Source organism: Somniosus microcephalus, chromosome 12 (assembly GCF_052327205.1).
Source record: "Somniosus microcephalus isolate GS21.2 chromosome 12, FLI_Smic_1.0, whole genome shotgun sequence".
Lineage (NCBI taxonomy): Eukaryota > Metazoa > Chordata > Chondrichthyes > Squaliformes > Somniosidae > Somniosus > Somniosus microcephalus.
In genome coordinates, this window is record NC_140998.1 from 1,392,412 (window position 1) to 1,410,329 (window position 17,918).

At 52.5% G+C, this 17,918-nt stretch overlaps 1 protein-coding gene across 1 annotated transcript in view; it reads right to left on the reverse strand.

Moving 5' to 3' along the window:
• tmem63c (transmembrane protein 63C) overlaps positions 1–16,649 on the reverse strand; it is a 346,423-nt gene extending 329,774 nt beyond the window's left edge. The window contains exons 1-2 of the mRNA XM_086004159.1: positions 16,265–16,649; positions 8,528–8,766 (exon numbers count right to left, since the gene is read on the reverse strand). Coding sequence (XP_085860285.1) covers positions 8,528–8,731 — 204 coding nt within the window. The 5' untranslated portion in view covers positions 8,732–8,766; positions 16,265–16,649. The remainder of the gene's footprint in view (positions 1–8,527; positions 8,767–16,264) is intronic.
• Between the last annotated feature and the right edge of the window lie 1,269 nt (positions 16,650–17,918).

The following is a 17,918-nucleotide window of genomic DNA, read 5'->3' on the forward strand; positions in this document are numbered from 1 at the left end:
AGCACGGGTTAGATACAGAGTAAAGCTCCCTCTACACTGTCCCATCAAACACTCCCAGGGCAGGTACAGCACGGGGTTAGATACAGAGTAAAGCTCCCTCTACACTGTCCCATCAAACACTCCCAGGGCAGGTACAGCACAGGTTAGATACAGAGTAAAGCTCCCTCTACACTGTCCCATCAAACACTCCCAGGGCAGGTACAGCACAGGTTAGATACAGAGTAAAGCGCCCTCTACACTGTCCCATCAAACACTCCCAGGGCAGGTACAGCACGGGTTAGATACAGAGTAAAGCTCCCTCTACACTGTCCCATCAAACACTCCCAGGGCAGGTACAGCACGGGTTAGATACAGAGTAAAGCTCCCTCTACACTGTCCAATCAAACACTCCCAGGGCAGGTACAGCACGGGTTAGATACAGAGTAAAGCTCCCTCTACACTGTCCAATCAAACACTCCCAGGGCAGGTACAGCACGGGTTAGATACAGAGTAAAGCTCCCTCTACACTGTCCAATCAAACACTCCCAGGGCAGGTACAGCACGGGTTAGATACAGAGTAAAGCTCCCTCTACACTGTCCAATCAAACACTCCCAGGGCAGGTACAGCACGGGGTTAGATACAGAGTAAAGCTCCCTCTACACTGTCCCATCAAACACTCCCAGGGCAGGTACAGCACAGGTTAGATACAGAGTAAAGCTCCCTCTACACTGTCCCATCAAACACTCCCAGGGCAGGTACAGCACGGGGTAGATACAGAGTAAAGCTCCCTCTACACTGTCCCATCAAACACTCCCAGGGCAGGTACAGCACGGGTTAGATACAGAGTAAAGCTCCCTCTACACTGTCCCGTCAAACACTCCCAGGGCAGGTACAGCACGGGGTAGATACAGAGTAAAGCTCCCTCTACACTGTCCCATCAAACACTCCCAGGGCAGGTACAGCACGGGTTAGATACAGAGTAAAGCTCCCTCTACACTGTCCCCATCAAACACTCCCAGGGCAGGTACAGCACGGGTTAGATACAGAGTAAAGCTCCCTTTACACTGTCCCATCAAACACTCCCAGGGCAGGTACAGCACGGGTTAGATACAGAGTAATGCTCCCTCTACACTGTCCCATCAAACACTCCCAGGGCAGGTACAGCACGGGTTAGATACAGAGTAAAGCTCCCTTTACAAAGATCCCCAGTGACTTGCAGTGTCTTTTGTCCCATCAGCCGGGGCAGGTTTCTAAGCTCTATCCTAGATGTGGAAATAAAGGGGGAGAAATTCCATATCGCCCCATTTGGGATGCAATTATCGGCCGGGTGCAAAGTTTAGCGCCTGGCGCTAATTATCGCCTCCGACTGCAAACTTGGCTTTTATCGCCCCTGGAGGTGATTGGAGCGCTAAATCAGGCGCTACACACCTCTCAAAGCGCAAAAGCCGAGGAGCGAGGCGCTACCTCAGAGCACTGGCGAAGCTCATGTGATGTCAGTCAGCAATGGAACACAGACACACTGGCGCCGGCCAGTTCTTAAAGGGGAGGGTCGATCTTGCTCTCCATCCACATCCTGCTCATTGCAGCCTTGAATCTCAGCCTGGAGAGACCTGTACATCAAATCTGCTGGAAAGAACAATGGAGAGGCCCAGGGAAAGAGCTCAGAGTGCAGCCCCCACAGTCTCTTCTAAATCGATACAAGGAAGGGCAAATCAAAATGAACCTGCAAAGTGCTGCTCAGTACCCAAAACTCCTTCACACAGTGTTGAATCTCTCCAGAAGTCTCTCTCTCTCTCTCTCTCTCAGAATGCGTGGTGCAAAAATGTTGCCGACAAAAAAAGGCAGGAAGCGGTCGCCTTTAAATAGCGCTCCCCCAGTCCCTTCCCGACTGCAAAACGCTCCCCTCAACCGGTCGTTGCTAGCGGCAGGCGGTAAGACAGGGGGCGCCACTCAATATCCGGTCCGGGGCGCTAACGGGGCGTTGCGCACTCGACTGACGTCACGATCTGCCGGCGCAGGAGATCGTGGCAGTAGTGTTTAGCGCCGCCGCAAAATGTCTGGTCAATTTCGCGAGCGGCGCAAACATCGCCACGCCTGGGCGCTTGTTGCTTTGCTCCCCATTAATGCCCTCTTAGGGCGCTAATGGGAGGCACAAACCAACCGAACTTTTCCCCCAAAGTGTCTCATGTACTGTGTCACCCAGTTTCCTAACAAGTAAAGGAGGCTTTCATTCTAGGCTGGAATTGAATCCCGATTCCAGAAATGAAGTAATGGGTCTGACAAACTGCACCACCCACCCCAATTCGAAAAGGGTTAAGTACCTTCAGTTCAGGGAGAGACTACTCTGGTAGAAAGCTTAGACTGCCAGCGTAATTAACTACAGAAAGCAAACAGAAAATGCTGGTAAATTTCAGCAGGTCAGGCAGCATCTGTGGGAGAGAGGAAGGGAGAGTTAGCAGTTCAGCTCGATCACCTTTCCTCTCTCCACAGATGCTGGCTGACCTGTTCAGTATTTACAGCATTTCCGATTTCCAGCATCTGCAGTATTTGACTTTATTCATCTAGATTATGCTGCGGCTTTTAGACAGTTCCAGTGTAGCTGGACACAGGACGGAATTAATCACAGCAGATCAGGTCAGGCAACGACACTGAAGAGCAGGGATTGGGAATCGCTGCTTTCAAAGACTTTATGTAAGAAATCACACAACACCAGGTTATAGTCCAACAGCTTTATTTGAAATCACAAGTGTTGTGTATGTACCTTTAAGGGAATAACTGGTCTTAGACTGCAGTACCAACAGTGACCACCCCTGTATAAAAGGCCCTAGCAGGCTTCTGTAGTTTCAGTTTCAAGCTGCCTCTTGTTCAGTAAAGTACCTGTTAAACTGTTCTCCCGAAGTCCGTGTATTATTGAGGCGCGGACTTTACAGTGGCGACGAGTAAGTTCGAACTCACCTGCAGTGTGGCATCATCTCACGGGGATCTCGCCTGAAAGGAAGGTCCTGGAAGGTCGTAGTCTGAGCAATAGGCGTCGACCGAGGGCAACCGCCCAAAGAATCCATCGGTATTTGGAGAATTGCAGGAGAGACTGTGGTTCCAGCGAATCGTGCTGGTAGCAGGTAGCGCGCTGACCCTTCCGGACTGCGGCGGGCTCAAGCTCGATCGAGCGGCTCTACAAATTGGGCCGCGCAGCATCGCCGGGAAAAGAAAACAAGAGAGGGTGGAGCGCACAGGGCGCGGTCGGTGCTCGAGAACAGGACAGCGGAGAGAAACTAAACGGGGGGGAAGGAAAGCGAGACGCGCCGAAGCTGTGGGTCGCCGCCATTACCCCGTAGAACGCTAGAAGCAGCGTGGCAGTAAGGGGAAGCAGCAAAAGCGCGGGAGGCGCCATTTTATCCCGTTGGGGAAGAAGCAAAAGCGCGGGAGGCGCCATTTTATTCCATTGGGGAAGAAGCAAAGGCGCGGGAGGTGCCATTTTAAATCGCCCAAGAAGCCGAAAAGTGGCAGTATCACTGCTTTCGACAACGAGGTAGAAGACTGGACCACGTATGTGGAAAGAATTGAAGTGTACTGCAAGGCAAATGAGGTGGCTGATGGAAAGAGGGCGTCGGTATTATTAAATCTGATGGGTGCGAGTACGTACGGCCTATTGCGGAATTTAATTACCCCAGCTAAGCCAATGGAGAAAAGTTTTGAGGAGATTGTTCATATCTTACAGGAACACCTAAGCCCTACAACACTGCTGATAGCAGAAAGATTCAAGTTCCATAAAAGAAACCAGCACAAAGATGAGAGCAATGCTGACTATCTTACAGAACTACGCAAGTTATCGAAGCACTGCCAGTTCGGAGCAGGACTGGCAGACACCTTACGGGATAAGTTTGTCTGCGGGCTCCAGAGTGAAGGAACCCAGAAACGACTACTTTCAAAAAAGGACCTGATGCTAGAACAGGCTTTCAGCGTGGCAGTATCCTACAAAGCAGCAGCACAGGGAGCTGCGGAAATACAACAGAAACCACAAGAATACAGCGCTAACGAAATGGCGTATGGAGCCGAAAAGTGCTATCGCTGCGGCAGAACAACCCATGAGCAGAAGGACTGCTGGTTTAAAGACAAAATATGCAGGCAATGCGGGAAAATGGGACATATAGCAAGAGTCTGCAGGTCGGGAAAGAAGACCAACACGACAAGAACTACTAAGGAACAGTACAGGAAAGTAAAGAAACTGACAGATAGTAGTTCAGAAGATCAGGAGAGTGATAAGGACTCCGGGAGCAGGCGACTAAGTTGTTTAAAGTTACACAACGTGATCGCAAAAGAAGATCACCGAACCATTTGGGTCACCTCATGATAGCAGGGTCCCCAGTGAAGATGGAATTGGACACAGGATCAGCCCTAACTGTCATGAATCGACGAGACTATGAGTGGCTATTCTCACACATACCCTTAAAGGACACGTCCATTGTATTGAAGACATGCACGGGGCAAAAGGTCTACCCCAGAGGAAAAATAAGGGTGCCAGTTGAATATAACGGAAAGGAAACACAGAAACTATACATGTATATACTACGAGATGGAGGACCACCATTATTGGGACGTGAATGGATCCGAAGACTACAATTGGATTGGCATTCCATTCTGGCACTAACTGTGACTGACAAAAAAGATGATGATGTCGCACCTGGATGTCTGTCACAAATTCTATCTGACGCGGAAGAGGTGTTCCAACAAGGACTTGGGACTCTAAAAGGAGTAAAGGCAACCATAAAGATTGAGGATAACGCAATCCCAAAATTTTTCAAGGCCAGACCAGTGCCATACGCGATACGCCCAGCTGTGGAAGCTGAACTGGAGAGTCTGGAGCGTTCGGGGGTGCTGTCTAAGGTGGGCTGGAGCGAGTGGGCCACACCCATCGTTCCTGTAATGAAGAAAGCATTGAGCAGCATGCCTGGGGAGCCAAGGAAGGTTCGCATCTGTGGGGACTTCAAGGTGACTGTGAACCCAGTCCTGCACACAGTACAGTATCCGCTTCCGCGGATAGAAGATATTTTCGCCTCACTATCTGGAGGGAAACGCTTTACAAAGATTGACCTGGCTCAAGCGTATCTACAAATGGAGGTGGAAGAAGCATCTAGGAAATACCTCACGATAAACACTCACAAAGGCCTTTACTAGTACAATCGACTGGTACTTGGGGTAGCATCGGCCCTGGCTATGTGGCAGAGGGCAATGGAACAAGTCCTGCAAGGGATCCCGGGGACCCAGTGTTATTTGGACGACATCCTGGTTATGGGCGAAAATGACAATGAACACCTTGCCAACCTGGAACAGGTGCTCACGAGATTGCAGGAAAATGGGCTACGAGCCAACCGTCCCAAATGCGAGTTCTTCAGGAGACAAATCTCGTATTGTGGCCACATGATTGATGAGGAAGGGTTGCATACGTCGCCGGACAAGATTGAGGCTGTAGTCAAGGCTCCAGCACCAGAAAATGTGTCGCAACTGAGGTCGTTCCTCGGGTTGGTGAACTACTACCATAAGTTCTTGCCGAATTTATCTACAATTCTGCACCCACTGAACGCCCTCCTTCAAACTGGGGTAACATGGAAATGGAGTGATGAGTGTAAGCGTGCCTTTCAGGAATGTAAATGCCAAATCACTTCAAAAGAAGTATTGGCCCACTACAACCCAACACTACCGATTCGGTTGGCATGTGATGCGTCACCTTACGGCATTGGAGCGGTGCTGTCACACAAATTCCGTGACGGTTCAGAGAGGCCAATAGCCTTTGCATCGCGCTCGCTAACCTCAGCCGAGCGTAACTACGCCCAGATTGACAGGGAGGCCCTCAGCCTGGTGTGGGGGGGGGTGAAGAAGTTCAATCACTATCTGCACGGGCAGAAATTCACCCTACTGACTGATCATCAACCCCTGGTCTCAATTTTTAACCCAAAGAAGGGCGTTCCGGTGATGACGGCGCAACGGCTGCAAAGATGGTCACTTTTTCTAGGGGCACATCAGTATGACATAGAGTACAAAGGTACGAAACAACATGGAAACGCTGATGGGCTGTCGCGCCTACCGTTGCCTACGGCGGAAGAAGCACCTGCAGTGGACCCTGTGGAGATATTCCATGTGACCATAGTCGAATGTTTGCCTGTTAGAAACGCAAGTATTGAGAAGGAAACCCGAAATGACCCGACACTCTCTCGGATCTATGATTTGACGGTGAAGGGATGGCCAGCATATGGCGACTCACTGTTGCCAGCATTCTCGCCAAGGAGGGAACAGCTGTCAGTGTGCCGGGGAACCTTGATGTGTGGATCCCGAGTGGTAATTCCACCCAAGTTGAGTGATAGAGTACTCAATGAGCTTCACGAGGGTCATCTGGGAGGGGTAAAAATGAAGAGCCTAGCCAGGGCATTTGTGTGGTGGCCGGGAATCGATAAAGAAATCGAGGATATGACCAAGAGATGCACAGGATGCCAGAAGGTCCAAAACGCTCCACCACAGGCCCCGCTACATCCATGGGAGTGGCCCTCATCTCCATGGCAACGGGTACACATTAATTTTGCTGGTCCATTTATGGACTCAATGTTTCTAATCGCTGTGGACGCCCATTCGAAATGGCCAGAGGTCATTAAAATGTCCTCCACCACCACGGAAAAAACTATTGCAGTCCTAAGGACCATCTTCGCCAGGAATGGGTTGCCAGAACAGATCTGTTCCGACAATGGCCCACAGTTTGTGTCTGAGGATTTCCGGAGGTTCCTGAAGAATAATGGGGTGAAACATTACACATCTGCCCCATATCATCCAGCCACAAATGGATTGGCTGAGAGGTTTGTTCAGACCTTTAAAAAGGCCATAAAGGCAATGTATAATGACGACATACCACTGCAACACAAGGTGGATAACTTCCTGTTTGCTTACCGGAATGCCGGAATGCGACACATGCAGTAACCAACCAAACTCCAGCCGTACTGTTTTTTAACTGGAGACTAAGATGTCGCTTGGATTTGCTCAAACCAATCACAAAACGAGATGTTGAGGATAAGCAGTTCCAGCACATAAATGAGAAGCCAACCAGGAGCTTCAAGATAGGGCAACCAGTCTTGGCCCGCGACTACCGAACAGAAAAATGGCAGCCAGGCACGATATGCACACAGCAGGGACCACTAATGTACACAGTGGACGTTGGAGCGAGCATCATGAGACGCCATGCTGACCAGATTCTAGAGTCACAGGAACAAGCCAAACCTGTACCACAAGCATGTGCACCTGGTAATGAGCCCGAAGTACAGATTGCGTCTACCTCAGAAGCAGGGGTATTGGAAGCTGACGAACCAACCAATGACAATGAGCCAGAATTGACTCCACCGCCAGAACAGGATACTCGAGAAAGGCACTATCCAGTCCGGATCAGGAAGCCTCCTCAAAGACTGAACTTATAAATGACTATTTCAGTTGATGTATATATTACTGAGAAAATTGTAATTGTAATTAGTTATTATTTAGTTGTTAAATGAATGTTATGTACTGTTTATCTAAAAGGGGAGGAATTGTTGTGTATGTACCTTTAAGGGAATAACTGGTCTTAGACTGCAGTACTGGCAGTGACCACCCCTGTATAAAAGGCCCTAGCAGGCTTCTGTAGTTTCAGTTTCAAGCTGCCTCTTGTTCAGTAAAGTACCTGTTAAACTGTTCTCCCGAAGTCCGTGTATTATTGAGGCACGGACTTTACAACAAGCTTTCGGAGCGCTGCTCCTTCGTCAGGTGAAGACTTCACCTGACGAAGGAGCAGCGCTCCGAAAGCTTGTGATTTCAAATAAAGCTGTTGGACTACAACCTGGTGTTGTGTGATTTCTTACATTTGTCCACCCCAGTCCAACACCGGCATCTCCACACCATGGCTACTTTCAAAGACTTTAGGCAGCTTTGTACAGACAGGGACTACAGACACGCAGACACACCCGGAGTTTAGCCCAGAGGCGCATTCCATGTGAGAGGGCTGTTTTGAGGTTGGGAAACCGGGAGGAACAGGAATGTCCCGCTCTGCAGGGCTGCTTTAAATTATTTTCTGCCGGTTTCCCGCCTACAGGCAGCCTGATTGACAGGTTAGAGGCCTGCAACACAAGGCCGCAGCGGAGGAGAGCAGTAGTCTAGTGAGGGGGTGGGAGAGACCATGGGGGGGGGTGGTCCTGGTCGGGGGGGGTAGAGCAGACAGATCGCAGAGTTGGCGGGGGAGACGGGGATTCACTGCTTAGCCTCTTGGGCCTGGAGGAAACACTCCTGCTCTTGTTAAAATAGAAATCCTGTTAAAATTAAGGCAGGTAGCCTCATTATAATATTTAAACGACCAACCCACCTCCGACAAGTGGATAAAACTGGGCAGGTTTGAGGCAAATTGGGTTCCGGTTTCAGATTTTTTGTATTTTAACCTTTGACCTGACCCCAACCCAGCCGTTTTTGGGAGTTAAGATTCAGCCCACTGTCTCAAACACTCAGATCAGATCAACCCAGGAGAAGAGACAGACGGGTCCATACCAGCCAGAGGATAAAGTTGATGGCGAGTACAGTGGGGACTCCGCCGAAGGACAGGCCCTGAAGCACGGTGCTCCGGGATCGAGCGCTGTAACACTGTTCCACCGTTCCGTTGGCCAGGGTGTCGAGGAAGGTGAGAAGATCCAGGTTATGACCGAGCTTGTTGCTCACAGCTTGCGAAGACCGGTGCAGCGGAGAGCTATCCATCTGGTGCCTGCTGTCAGTGTCACAAGCCTGCGACCCTGTGGATATAGCAAACAGCAACAAGAAAAACTCCATAAATATATCAAGCAAAGGACGATACAGGGCTACGGGGAGATAGCTGGGCAGTGGGATTAGTGTGTACCATCTACAAGATGCACTGCAGCAACTCGCCAAGGCTTCTTCGGCAGCACCTCCCAAACCCGCGACCTCTTCCACCTAGAAGGACAAGGGTAGCAGGCGCAGGGGAACACCACCACCTCCAAGTTCCCCTCCAAGTCACACACCATCCTGACTTAGAAGTATATCGCCGATCCTTCATCATCGCTGGGTCAAAATCCTGGAACTCCCTCCCTAACAGCACTGTGGGAGTACCTTCACCACACGGACTGCAGCAGTTCAAGGCAGCTCACCCCCACCTTCTCAAGGGCAATTAGGGATGGGCAATAAATGCTGGCCTTGCCAGCGACGCCCACATCCCATAAACAAAATGAAAAAAAATGTTTGATACAGGGCTATGGGGAGAGAGTGGGGCAGTGGGGTTAGCTTGGGATTGATACAGGGCTATGGGAAGAGCACAGGGCAGTGGGGTTAATTTGGGATTGCTACAGGGCTATACTCTCTAGAGTTTAGAACAATGAGAGGTGATCTCATTGAAACAGAGATTCTGAAGGGTAGATGTTGAGAGGTTGTTTCCCATGGCTGGAGTGTCTAGAACTAGGGGGCATAGTCTCAGGATAAGGGGTAGGCCTTTTAAGACCAAGATGAAGGAGGAATTTCTTCACTCAGAGGGTTGTGAATCTTTGGAATTCTCTGCCCCAGGGGGCTGTGGATGCTGAGTCTTTGAGTATATTCAAGGCTGAGATCGATCGGTTTTTGGACTCTAGGGGAATCAAGGGATATGGAGATTGGGCGGGAAAGTGGAGTTGAGGTCGAAGATCAGCCATGATCTTATTGAACAGCGGAGCAGACTCGAGGGGCCGTATGGCTGACTCCTGCCCTTATTTCTTATGTTCTTATGTCACTGGGTTCCTGGGCTGATACAGCCTCCCCATTGCACGGTGTCACTGGATCCCTGGGCTGATACAGCCTCCCCATTGCACGGTGTCACTGGATCCCTAGGATGATACAGCCTCCACATTGCACGGTGTCACTGGATCGCCGGGCTGATACAGCCTCCCCATTGCACGGTGTCACTGGATCCCTGGGCTGATACAGCCTCCCCATTGCACGGTGTCACTGGATCCCTGGGCTGATACAGCCTCCCCATTACACGGTGTCACTGGATCCCTGGGCTGATACAGCCTCCCCATTGCACGGTGTCACTGGATCCCTGGGCTGATACAGCCTCCCCATTGCACGGTGTCACTGGATCCCTGGGCTGATACAGCCTCCCCATTGCACGGTGTCACTGGATCCCTGGGCTGATACAGCCTCCCCATTACACGGTGTCACTGGATCCCTGGGCTGATACAGCCTCCCCATTGCACGGTGTCACTGGATCCCTGGGATGATCAATAATTACCTGTTCAAGGCTGACAGCTCAGGTGTTTGAGCTGCTCGGTGAATCCTCGCTGGCTCCAGCCTCAGTCTGCGCTAAACTCTCTCTCCCTCGATGTGGAATCAAGCTGCTTGATCTAATTGAAGTTTTTGATGAAGTAACAGGGAGGATCGATGAAGGGAATGCAATGGATGTTGTCTACATGGATTTTCGGAAGGTGTTTGACAAAGTACCAAATGGAAGGCTGGTTAACAAAATTGAGGATCATGGAATAGGTGGGTCAGTGGCAGTTTGGATAAGGAATTGGCTTCAGGACAGAAAACAGCGAGTTGTGGTAAATGGCTGTTTTTCAGGCTGGAGGATGGTAGACAGTGGTGTTCCCCATGGGTCAGTGCTGGGACCACTGCTTTTTTGATATATATAAATGACCTGGATATTGGAATACAGAGTAGAATTTCTAAATTTGCCAATGACACCAAACTTGGGGGTGTGGCAAACAGTGACGATACTAATCGACTGCAACAGGACATAGAAAGGCTAGCAGAATGGGCAGACAAGTGGCAGATGGAATTTAATACAGAGAAGTGTGAGATGGTGCATTTTGGCAGAAGGAACAGGGAGAGGCAATATACACTTAATGGCACAGTTTTAAAGAGTGTGCAGGGACAGAGGGACCTGGGAGTTAATGTGCATAGGTCCCTGAAGGTGGCAGGATATATTGAGAGAGTGGTTAGCAAAGCATATGGGATCTTGGGCTTCATAAATAGAGGCATTGAGTACAAAAGTAGAGAGGTTATGCTGAACCTTTATAAAGCGCTGGTTAGGCCACAACTGGAGCATTGCGTCTAGTTCTGGTCACCACACTTTAGGAAGGATGTGAAGGCCCTTGAGAGGGTGCAGAGGAGATTTACCAGAATGGATTCCGGGGAGGGGGGATCTTAGCTATAAGGACAGGTTGGGGAAGCTGGATTTGTTTTCATTGGAGCAAAGGAGGTTGAGGGGTGATTTGATCGAGGTGAACAAGATTATGATGGGTTTGGATAGGCTAGACGGGGAAAGGCTGTTCCCACTAGTTGATGGTACAAGGACTGGGGACACAGATTTAAGGTTTTGGGCAAGAGATACAGGGGTGATGTGAGGGAAAACTTTTTTATGCAGCGAGTGGTGAGGACCTGGAATTTGCTGCCAACAGAAGTGGTGGAAGCGGAGACACTCAATGTTTTCAAGGGGAGACTGGATAGACACTTGAGGGAAATAAACTTGCAGGGCTACGGGGATAGAGCGGGGGAATGGGACTGACTGAATTGCTCTACAGAGAGCTGGCACGGACTCGATGGGCCGAATGGCCTCCTTCTGTGCCGTTATGACTCTATGCTTCTGTAAGGATGGTTGCTGATCGATCAGGTTCAGCTCTAACACTGTCTGTTATTTCAAGAAAGAATTTAGGAACTTAGGAACAGTAGGAGGCCATTCAGCCTCTCGAGCCTGCTCCGCCATTCAGATTACAGTTGATCTGTATCTTAACTCCATTTACCCGCGTTTGCTCTGTTCCCTTGATATCCTTACTTAGCAAAAAGTCTACTGATCTCAGTCTTGAAAGCTCCAATTGCCCCCCAGCCTCAACAGCTTTTTGAGGGAGTGTTCCAGATTTCCAGAAGGCAAATGGTATGTTGGCCTTCGTAGCAAGAGGGTTCGAGTACAGGAACAAGGATGTCTTGCTACAGTTGTACAGGGCCTTGGTGAGACCGCACCTTGAGTACTGTGTGCAGTTTTGGTCGCCTTACCTGAGGAAGGACGTTCTTGCCATGGAAGGAGTGTAGCGAAGATTCACCAGGCTAATACCTGGGATGGCAGGAATGACGTAGGAGGAGAGATTGTGTCGATTGGGCTTATACTCACTGGAGTTTAGAAGATTGAGAGGGGATCTCATCGAAACCTATAAAATTCTGTCAGGTCTGGACAGACTAGATGCAGAAAGGATGTTTCTGATGGCCGGGGAGTCCAGAACCAGGGGTCATAGTCTAAGGATAAGGGGTAAGCCATTTAGGACAGAGATGTGGAGGGATTTCTTCACCCAGAGAGTGGTGAACCTGTGGAATTCTCTGCCACAGAGGGCGGTGGAGGCCAGTTCATTAAATATATTCAAGAAAGAGTTGGATATATTTCTTGAGGCTAAAGGGATCAAGGGATATGGGGAGAAGGCAGGGACAGGGTACTGAATTTGGATGATCAGCCATGATCTCATTGAATGGCGGAGCAGGCTCAAAGGGCCGAATGGCCTACTCCTGCTCCTATCTTCTATGTTTCTATGTTTCCACCACCCTTTGTGTGAAGAAGTGCTTCCTGACATCACCCCTGAACCGCCTGGCTCTAATTTTAAGGTTATGACCCCTTGTTCTGGACTCTCCCCACCAGGGGAATAGTTTCTCACTATCGACCCGATCGAATCCTTTAATCATCTTAAACACTCTTGTCGATCACCCCTCAACCTTCGAAACTCGGGATAACAAAAGCCAAGTGTGTGCAAGATGTCCTCATAATTTAACCCTTAAAGCCTCGATATTTCAACAGCACCTTTCACAACCGCAGGACGTCCCAAAGCGCTTCACAACCAATGAAGTACTTTAGAAGTGTAGTCACTGCTGTAATGTAAGAAACACGGCAACCGCTTTGTGCACAGCAAGATCCCACAAACAGCAATGAAACAAATGACCACATAATCTGTTTTAGTGATGTTGGTTGAGGGATAAATATTGACCAAGACACCAGGGAGAACTCCCCTGCTCTTCTTCAAATAGTGCCATGGATACTTTTAGCTCCACATGAGGGGGCAGACAGCGCCTCAGTTTAACGTCTCATCCGAAACATGGCACCTCAGACAGTGCAGCACTCCCTCAGTACAGCCTCTCCAACAGTGAAGTGCTCCCTCAGTACTGCCCCTCCGACAGTGCGGCGCTCCCTCAGTACTGCCCATCCGACAGTGCGGCGCTCCCTCGGTACTGCACCTCTGGCAGTGCAGCACTCCCTCAGTACTGCCCATCCGACAGTTAGCACACCCTCAGTACTGCCCCTCCCCACAGTGCAGCGCTCCCTCGGTACTGCCCATCCAACAGTGCAGCACTCCCTCAGTACTGCCCCTCCGACAGTGCGGTGTTTCCTCAGTACTGACCCTCCGACAGTGCAGCGCTCCCTCAGTACTGCTCCTCCGGCAGTGCAGCACTCCCTCAGTACTGCCCCTCCGACAGTGCAGCGCTTCCTCAGTACTGCCTCTCCAATAGTGCAGCACTCGCTCAGTACTGCCCCCACCAACAGTGCGGCACTCCCTCAGTACTGCCCATCCGACAGTGCAGCACTCCCTCAGTACTGCCCCTCCGACAGTGCAGCGCTCCCTCAGTACTGCCTCTCCAACAGTGCAGCACTCGCTCAGTACTGCCCCCACCAACAGTGCGGCACTCCCTCAGTACTGCCCATCCGACAGTGCAGCACTCACTCAGAACTGCCCCTCCGGCAGTGCAGCGCTTCCTCAGTTCTACCCCTCTGGCAGTGCAGCACTCGCTCAGTTCTGCCCCTCCGACAGCGCAGTGCAGACCCAATTCACGTACGTACCGGGGTCAATCAAGGCTGTGTCATCGCACCAACGCTCTTCTCAATCTTCCTTGCTGCAATGCTCCATCTCACCCTCAGTAAGCTCCCCACTGGAGTGGAGCTAATTTACAGAACAAATGGGAAACTGTTCAACCTCCGTCGCCTCCAGTCCAGATCCAAGGTCGTCCCATCCTCTGTCATCGAATTACAGTATGCAGACGATGCTTCCGTCTGCGCTCACTCGGAGGTCGAACTCCAAACCATCGTAAACACCTTCACCGAAGCATACGAGAGCATGGGCCTTACACTAAACATCCGTAAGACAAAGGTCCTCTACCAACCTGCCCCCGCCACCCAGTACTGCCCCCCCCGATTATCAAAATCCACGACAAGGCCTTGGACAACGTGGACCACTTTCCATACCTCGGGAGCCTACTGTCAACAAGGGCAGACGTCGATGACAAAGTCCAACACCGCCTTCAATGTGCCAGTGCAGCCTTCGGTCGCCTGAGGAAGAGAGTGTTTGAAGACCAGGACCTCAAACCCGGCACTAAGCTCATGGTCTACAGGGCAGCAGTGATACCTGCCCTGCTGTATGCCTCAGAGACATGGACCATGTACAGCAGGCACCTCAAAGCACTGGAGAGGTACCACCAACACTGCCTCCGCAAGATCCTGCAAACCCATTGGCAGGATAGGCGCACCAACGTCAGTGTTCTTGCTCAGGCCAACATCCCCAGCATCGAAGCTCTGACCACGCTCAATCAGCTCCGATGGACGGGTCACATTGTCCGCATGCCCGATACGAGACTCCCAAAACAAGCGCTCTACTCGGAGCTCCGGCACGGTAAGAGGGCTCCAGGTGGGCAGAGGAAACGCTTCAAGGACACCCTCAAAGCCTCCTTGAAAAAGTGTTACATCCCCACCGTCACCTGGGAATCCCTGGCCCAAGACCGCACAAAGTGGAGGAGAATAATCCGGGAAGGCGCCGAACACCTCGAGTCTCTTCGCCAGGAGCAAGCGGAAGCCAAGCGCAGGCAGCGCAAGGAGCGCACGTCAACCCAAGCACCCCACCCACCCGCCCCTTCAACCACCGTCTGCCCCACCTGTGACAGAGACTGTAGGTCCCGCATTGGACTCTGATCAGTCACCTGCGAACTCATTTTTAATGTGGAAGCAAGTCATCCTCGGTTCCGAGGGACTGCCTAAGAAGAAGAAGCTCCGACAGTGGTGAGTCAGTGTGGTGTTCCCTCAGTGCTGACCCTCCGGCAGTGCAGCACTCCCTCAGTACTGACCCTCCGACAGTGCAGCACTGCCTCAGTACTGTCCCTCCGACAGTGCAGCGCTCCCTCAGTACCGCCCCTCCGACAGTGCGGCGCTCCCTCAGTACCGCCCCTCCGACAGTGCGGCGCTCCCTCAGCACTGCCCCTCCGACAGTGCAGCGCTCCCTCAGTACCGCCCCTCCGACAGTGTGGCGTTCCCTCAGTACCGCCCCTCCGACAGTGCGGCGCTCCCTCAGCACCGCCCCTCCGACAGTGCAGCGCTCCTTCAGTACCGCCCCTCCGGCAGTGTGGCGCTCTCTCAGTACTGCCCCTCCGACAGTGCAGCGCTCCCTCAGTACTGCCCCTCCGACAGTGCAGCGCTCCCTCAGTACCGCCCCTCCGACAGTGCGGCGCTCCCTCAGTACTGCCCCTCCGACAGTGCAGCGCTCCCTCAGTACTGCCCCTCCGACAGTGCAGCGCTCCCTCAGTACTGCCCCTCCGACAGTGCAGCGCTCCCTCAGTACTGCCCCTCCGACAGTGCAGCGCTCCCTCAGTACTGCCCCTCCGACAGTGCAGCGCTCCCTCAGTACTGCCCCTCCGACAGTGCAGCGCTCCCTCAGTACTGCCCCTCCGACAGTGCAGCGCTCCCTCAGTACTGCCCCTCTGACAGTGCAGCGCTCCCTCAGCACCGCCCCTCCGACAGTGCATTAAGTACTGTATTGAAGTGTCAGCCTAGGTTAGGTGCTCAAGTCTCTAAAGTCGAGCCTGAACCCATGACCTGCTGACTCAGACGAGAGGGGCCGAGAGGGGCCGTGAGGGGCGAGCATGGAATCTGGAATTTGTGGCTTGTGTGACTCAGTGCCGCAGCAAAGCTGATCGTCTGGCCTGCTGACACGGACTGGTTGGGCGGAATGGCCGGTTTCCTTTTTGCAAATTCCCTGTATCTCCCTGCCCGTGGATTGCTGCCAGCAGCCTGACCAATGGCTTGTGAACGCACCAGAGGCCTGCTGTCTGACAGAGTCCAGTGCGGTGGGGTGGGGGCGAATTTCTGAATCTCTTTGCTGCAGCTGACTGTTGGTACACTTATGAATCCCGCACATCTTCAACATGCAGGTGAAACACTCGGAGGCGTTCACCAGTGGAGAGACTTGCCTCGCACTCCAGCATTGAGAGCCAGCCCCAGGTACTTACATCAGCAGTTGACCTCGGCAGGCCCAGCAGACTGGCTGTGAGGATCCGAGAGGGTGAGGAGTGGCAGGAACTGTTGTACAACGATGCACCCTCCTGACTGCACTCATTCGACTGTTGCAGCCTGCTCACGAAGCTCCTCTCCTGCCAGGTCCTCCCAGCTTGCTGGCTGCTTTCTGTCGAATGGTGATCTGCCTCGTAGCCTGACTCACCAAGTGTCGCAGGCTGCTGAATAAGGATCCTGTTGATGCAGCTCGCTGCACACATAACACTGCCAGAGGCAGAGTGAGTGAGTCAGCATTGCACAGCCTTCAGTACAAATCAATTAGCTGCGATTGTTTCTCTGCCAGTGAAGCCAACAAGGCTGATTTATGGTCAGACTTTCGTTGCAAATGTGATTGGAGGCATCGTCCTGAGGTTTTGCAGAATCAGCCAATATCCAGCGCGAGAGCAACACTGAACACAGCCCCTGTGAGCAAACAGGATCCGAACATCCTGCAAAAACAGCAATACATCTTCCAGCAACACACAACCCACTGCGGCTGGGCTAACACGCCCCTCACTGTACCCCGGGGTAACACGCCCCTCACTGTACACCGGGGTAACGCGCCCCTCACTGTACGCCGGCGTAATGCGCCCCTCACTGTACCCCGGGGTAACACGCCCCTCACTGGACACCGGGGTAACACGCCCCTCACTGTACACCGGGGTAACACGCCCCTCACTGTACCCCGGGGTAACACGCCCCTCACTGTACCCCAGGGTAACACACCCCTCACTGTACACCGGGGTAACACGCCCCTCACTGTACCCCAGGGTAACACACCCCTCACTGTACCCCGGGGTAACACGCCCCTCACTGTACCCCAGGGTAACACGCCCCTCACTGTACCCCGGGGTAACACGCCCCTCACTGTACACCGGGGTAACACACCCCTCACTGTACACCGGGGTAACACGCCCCTCACTGTACACCGGGGTAACACGCCCCTCACTGTACACCGGGGTAACACGCCCCTCACTGTACCCCGGGGTAACACGCCCCTCACTGTACACCGGGGTAACACGCCCCTCACTGTACACCGGGGTAACACGCCCCTCACTGTACACCGGGGTAACACGCCCCTCACTGTACCCCGGGGTAACACACCCCTCACTGTACACCGGGGTAACACACCCCTCACTGTACACCGGGGTAACACGCCCCTCACTGTACACCGGGGTAACACACCCCTCACTGTACCCCGGGGTAACACGCCCCTCACTGTACCCCAGGGTAACACGCCCCTCACTGTACCCCGGGGTAACACGCCCCTCACTGTACCCCAGGGTAACACGCCCCTCACTGTACCCCGGGGTAACACGCCCCTCACTGTACCCCGGGGTAACACGCCCCTCACTGTACCCCGGGGTAACACGCCCCTCACTGTACACCGGGGTAACACGCCCCTCACTGTACACCGGGGTAACACGCCCCTCACTGTACCCCGGGGTAACACGCCCCTCACTGTACACCGGGGTAACACGCCCCTCACTGTACCCCAGGGTAACACGCCCCTCACTGTACCCCAGGGTAACACGCCCCTCACTGTACCCCAGGGTAACACGCCCCTCACTGTACCCCGGGGTAACACGCCCCTCACTGTACACCGGGGTA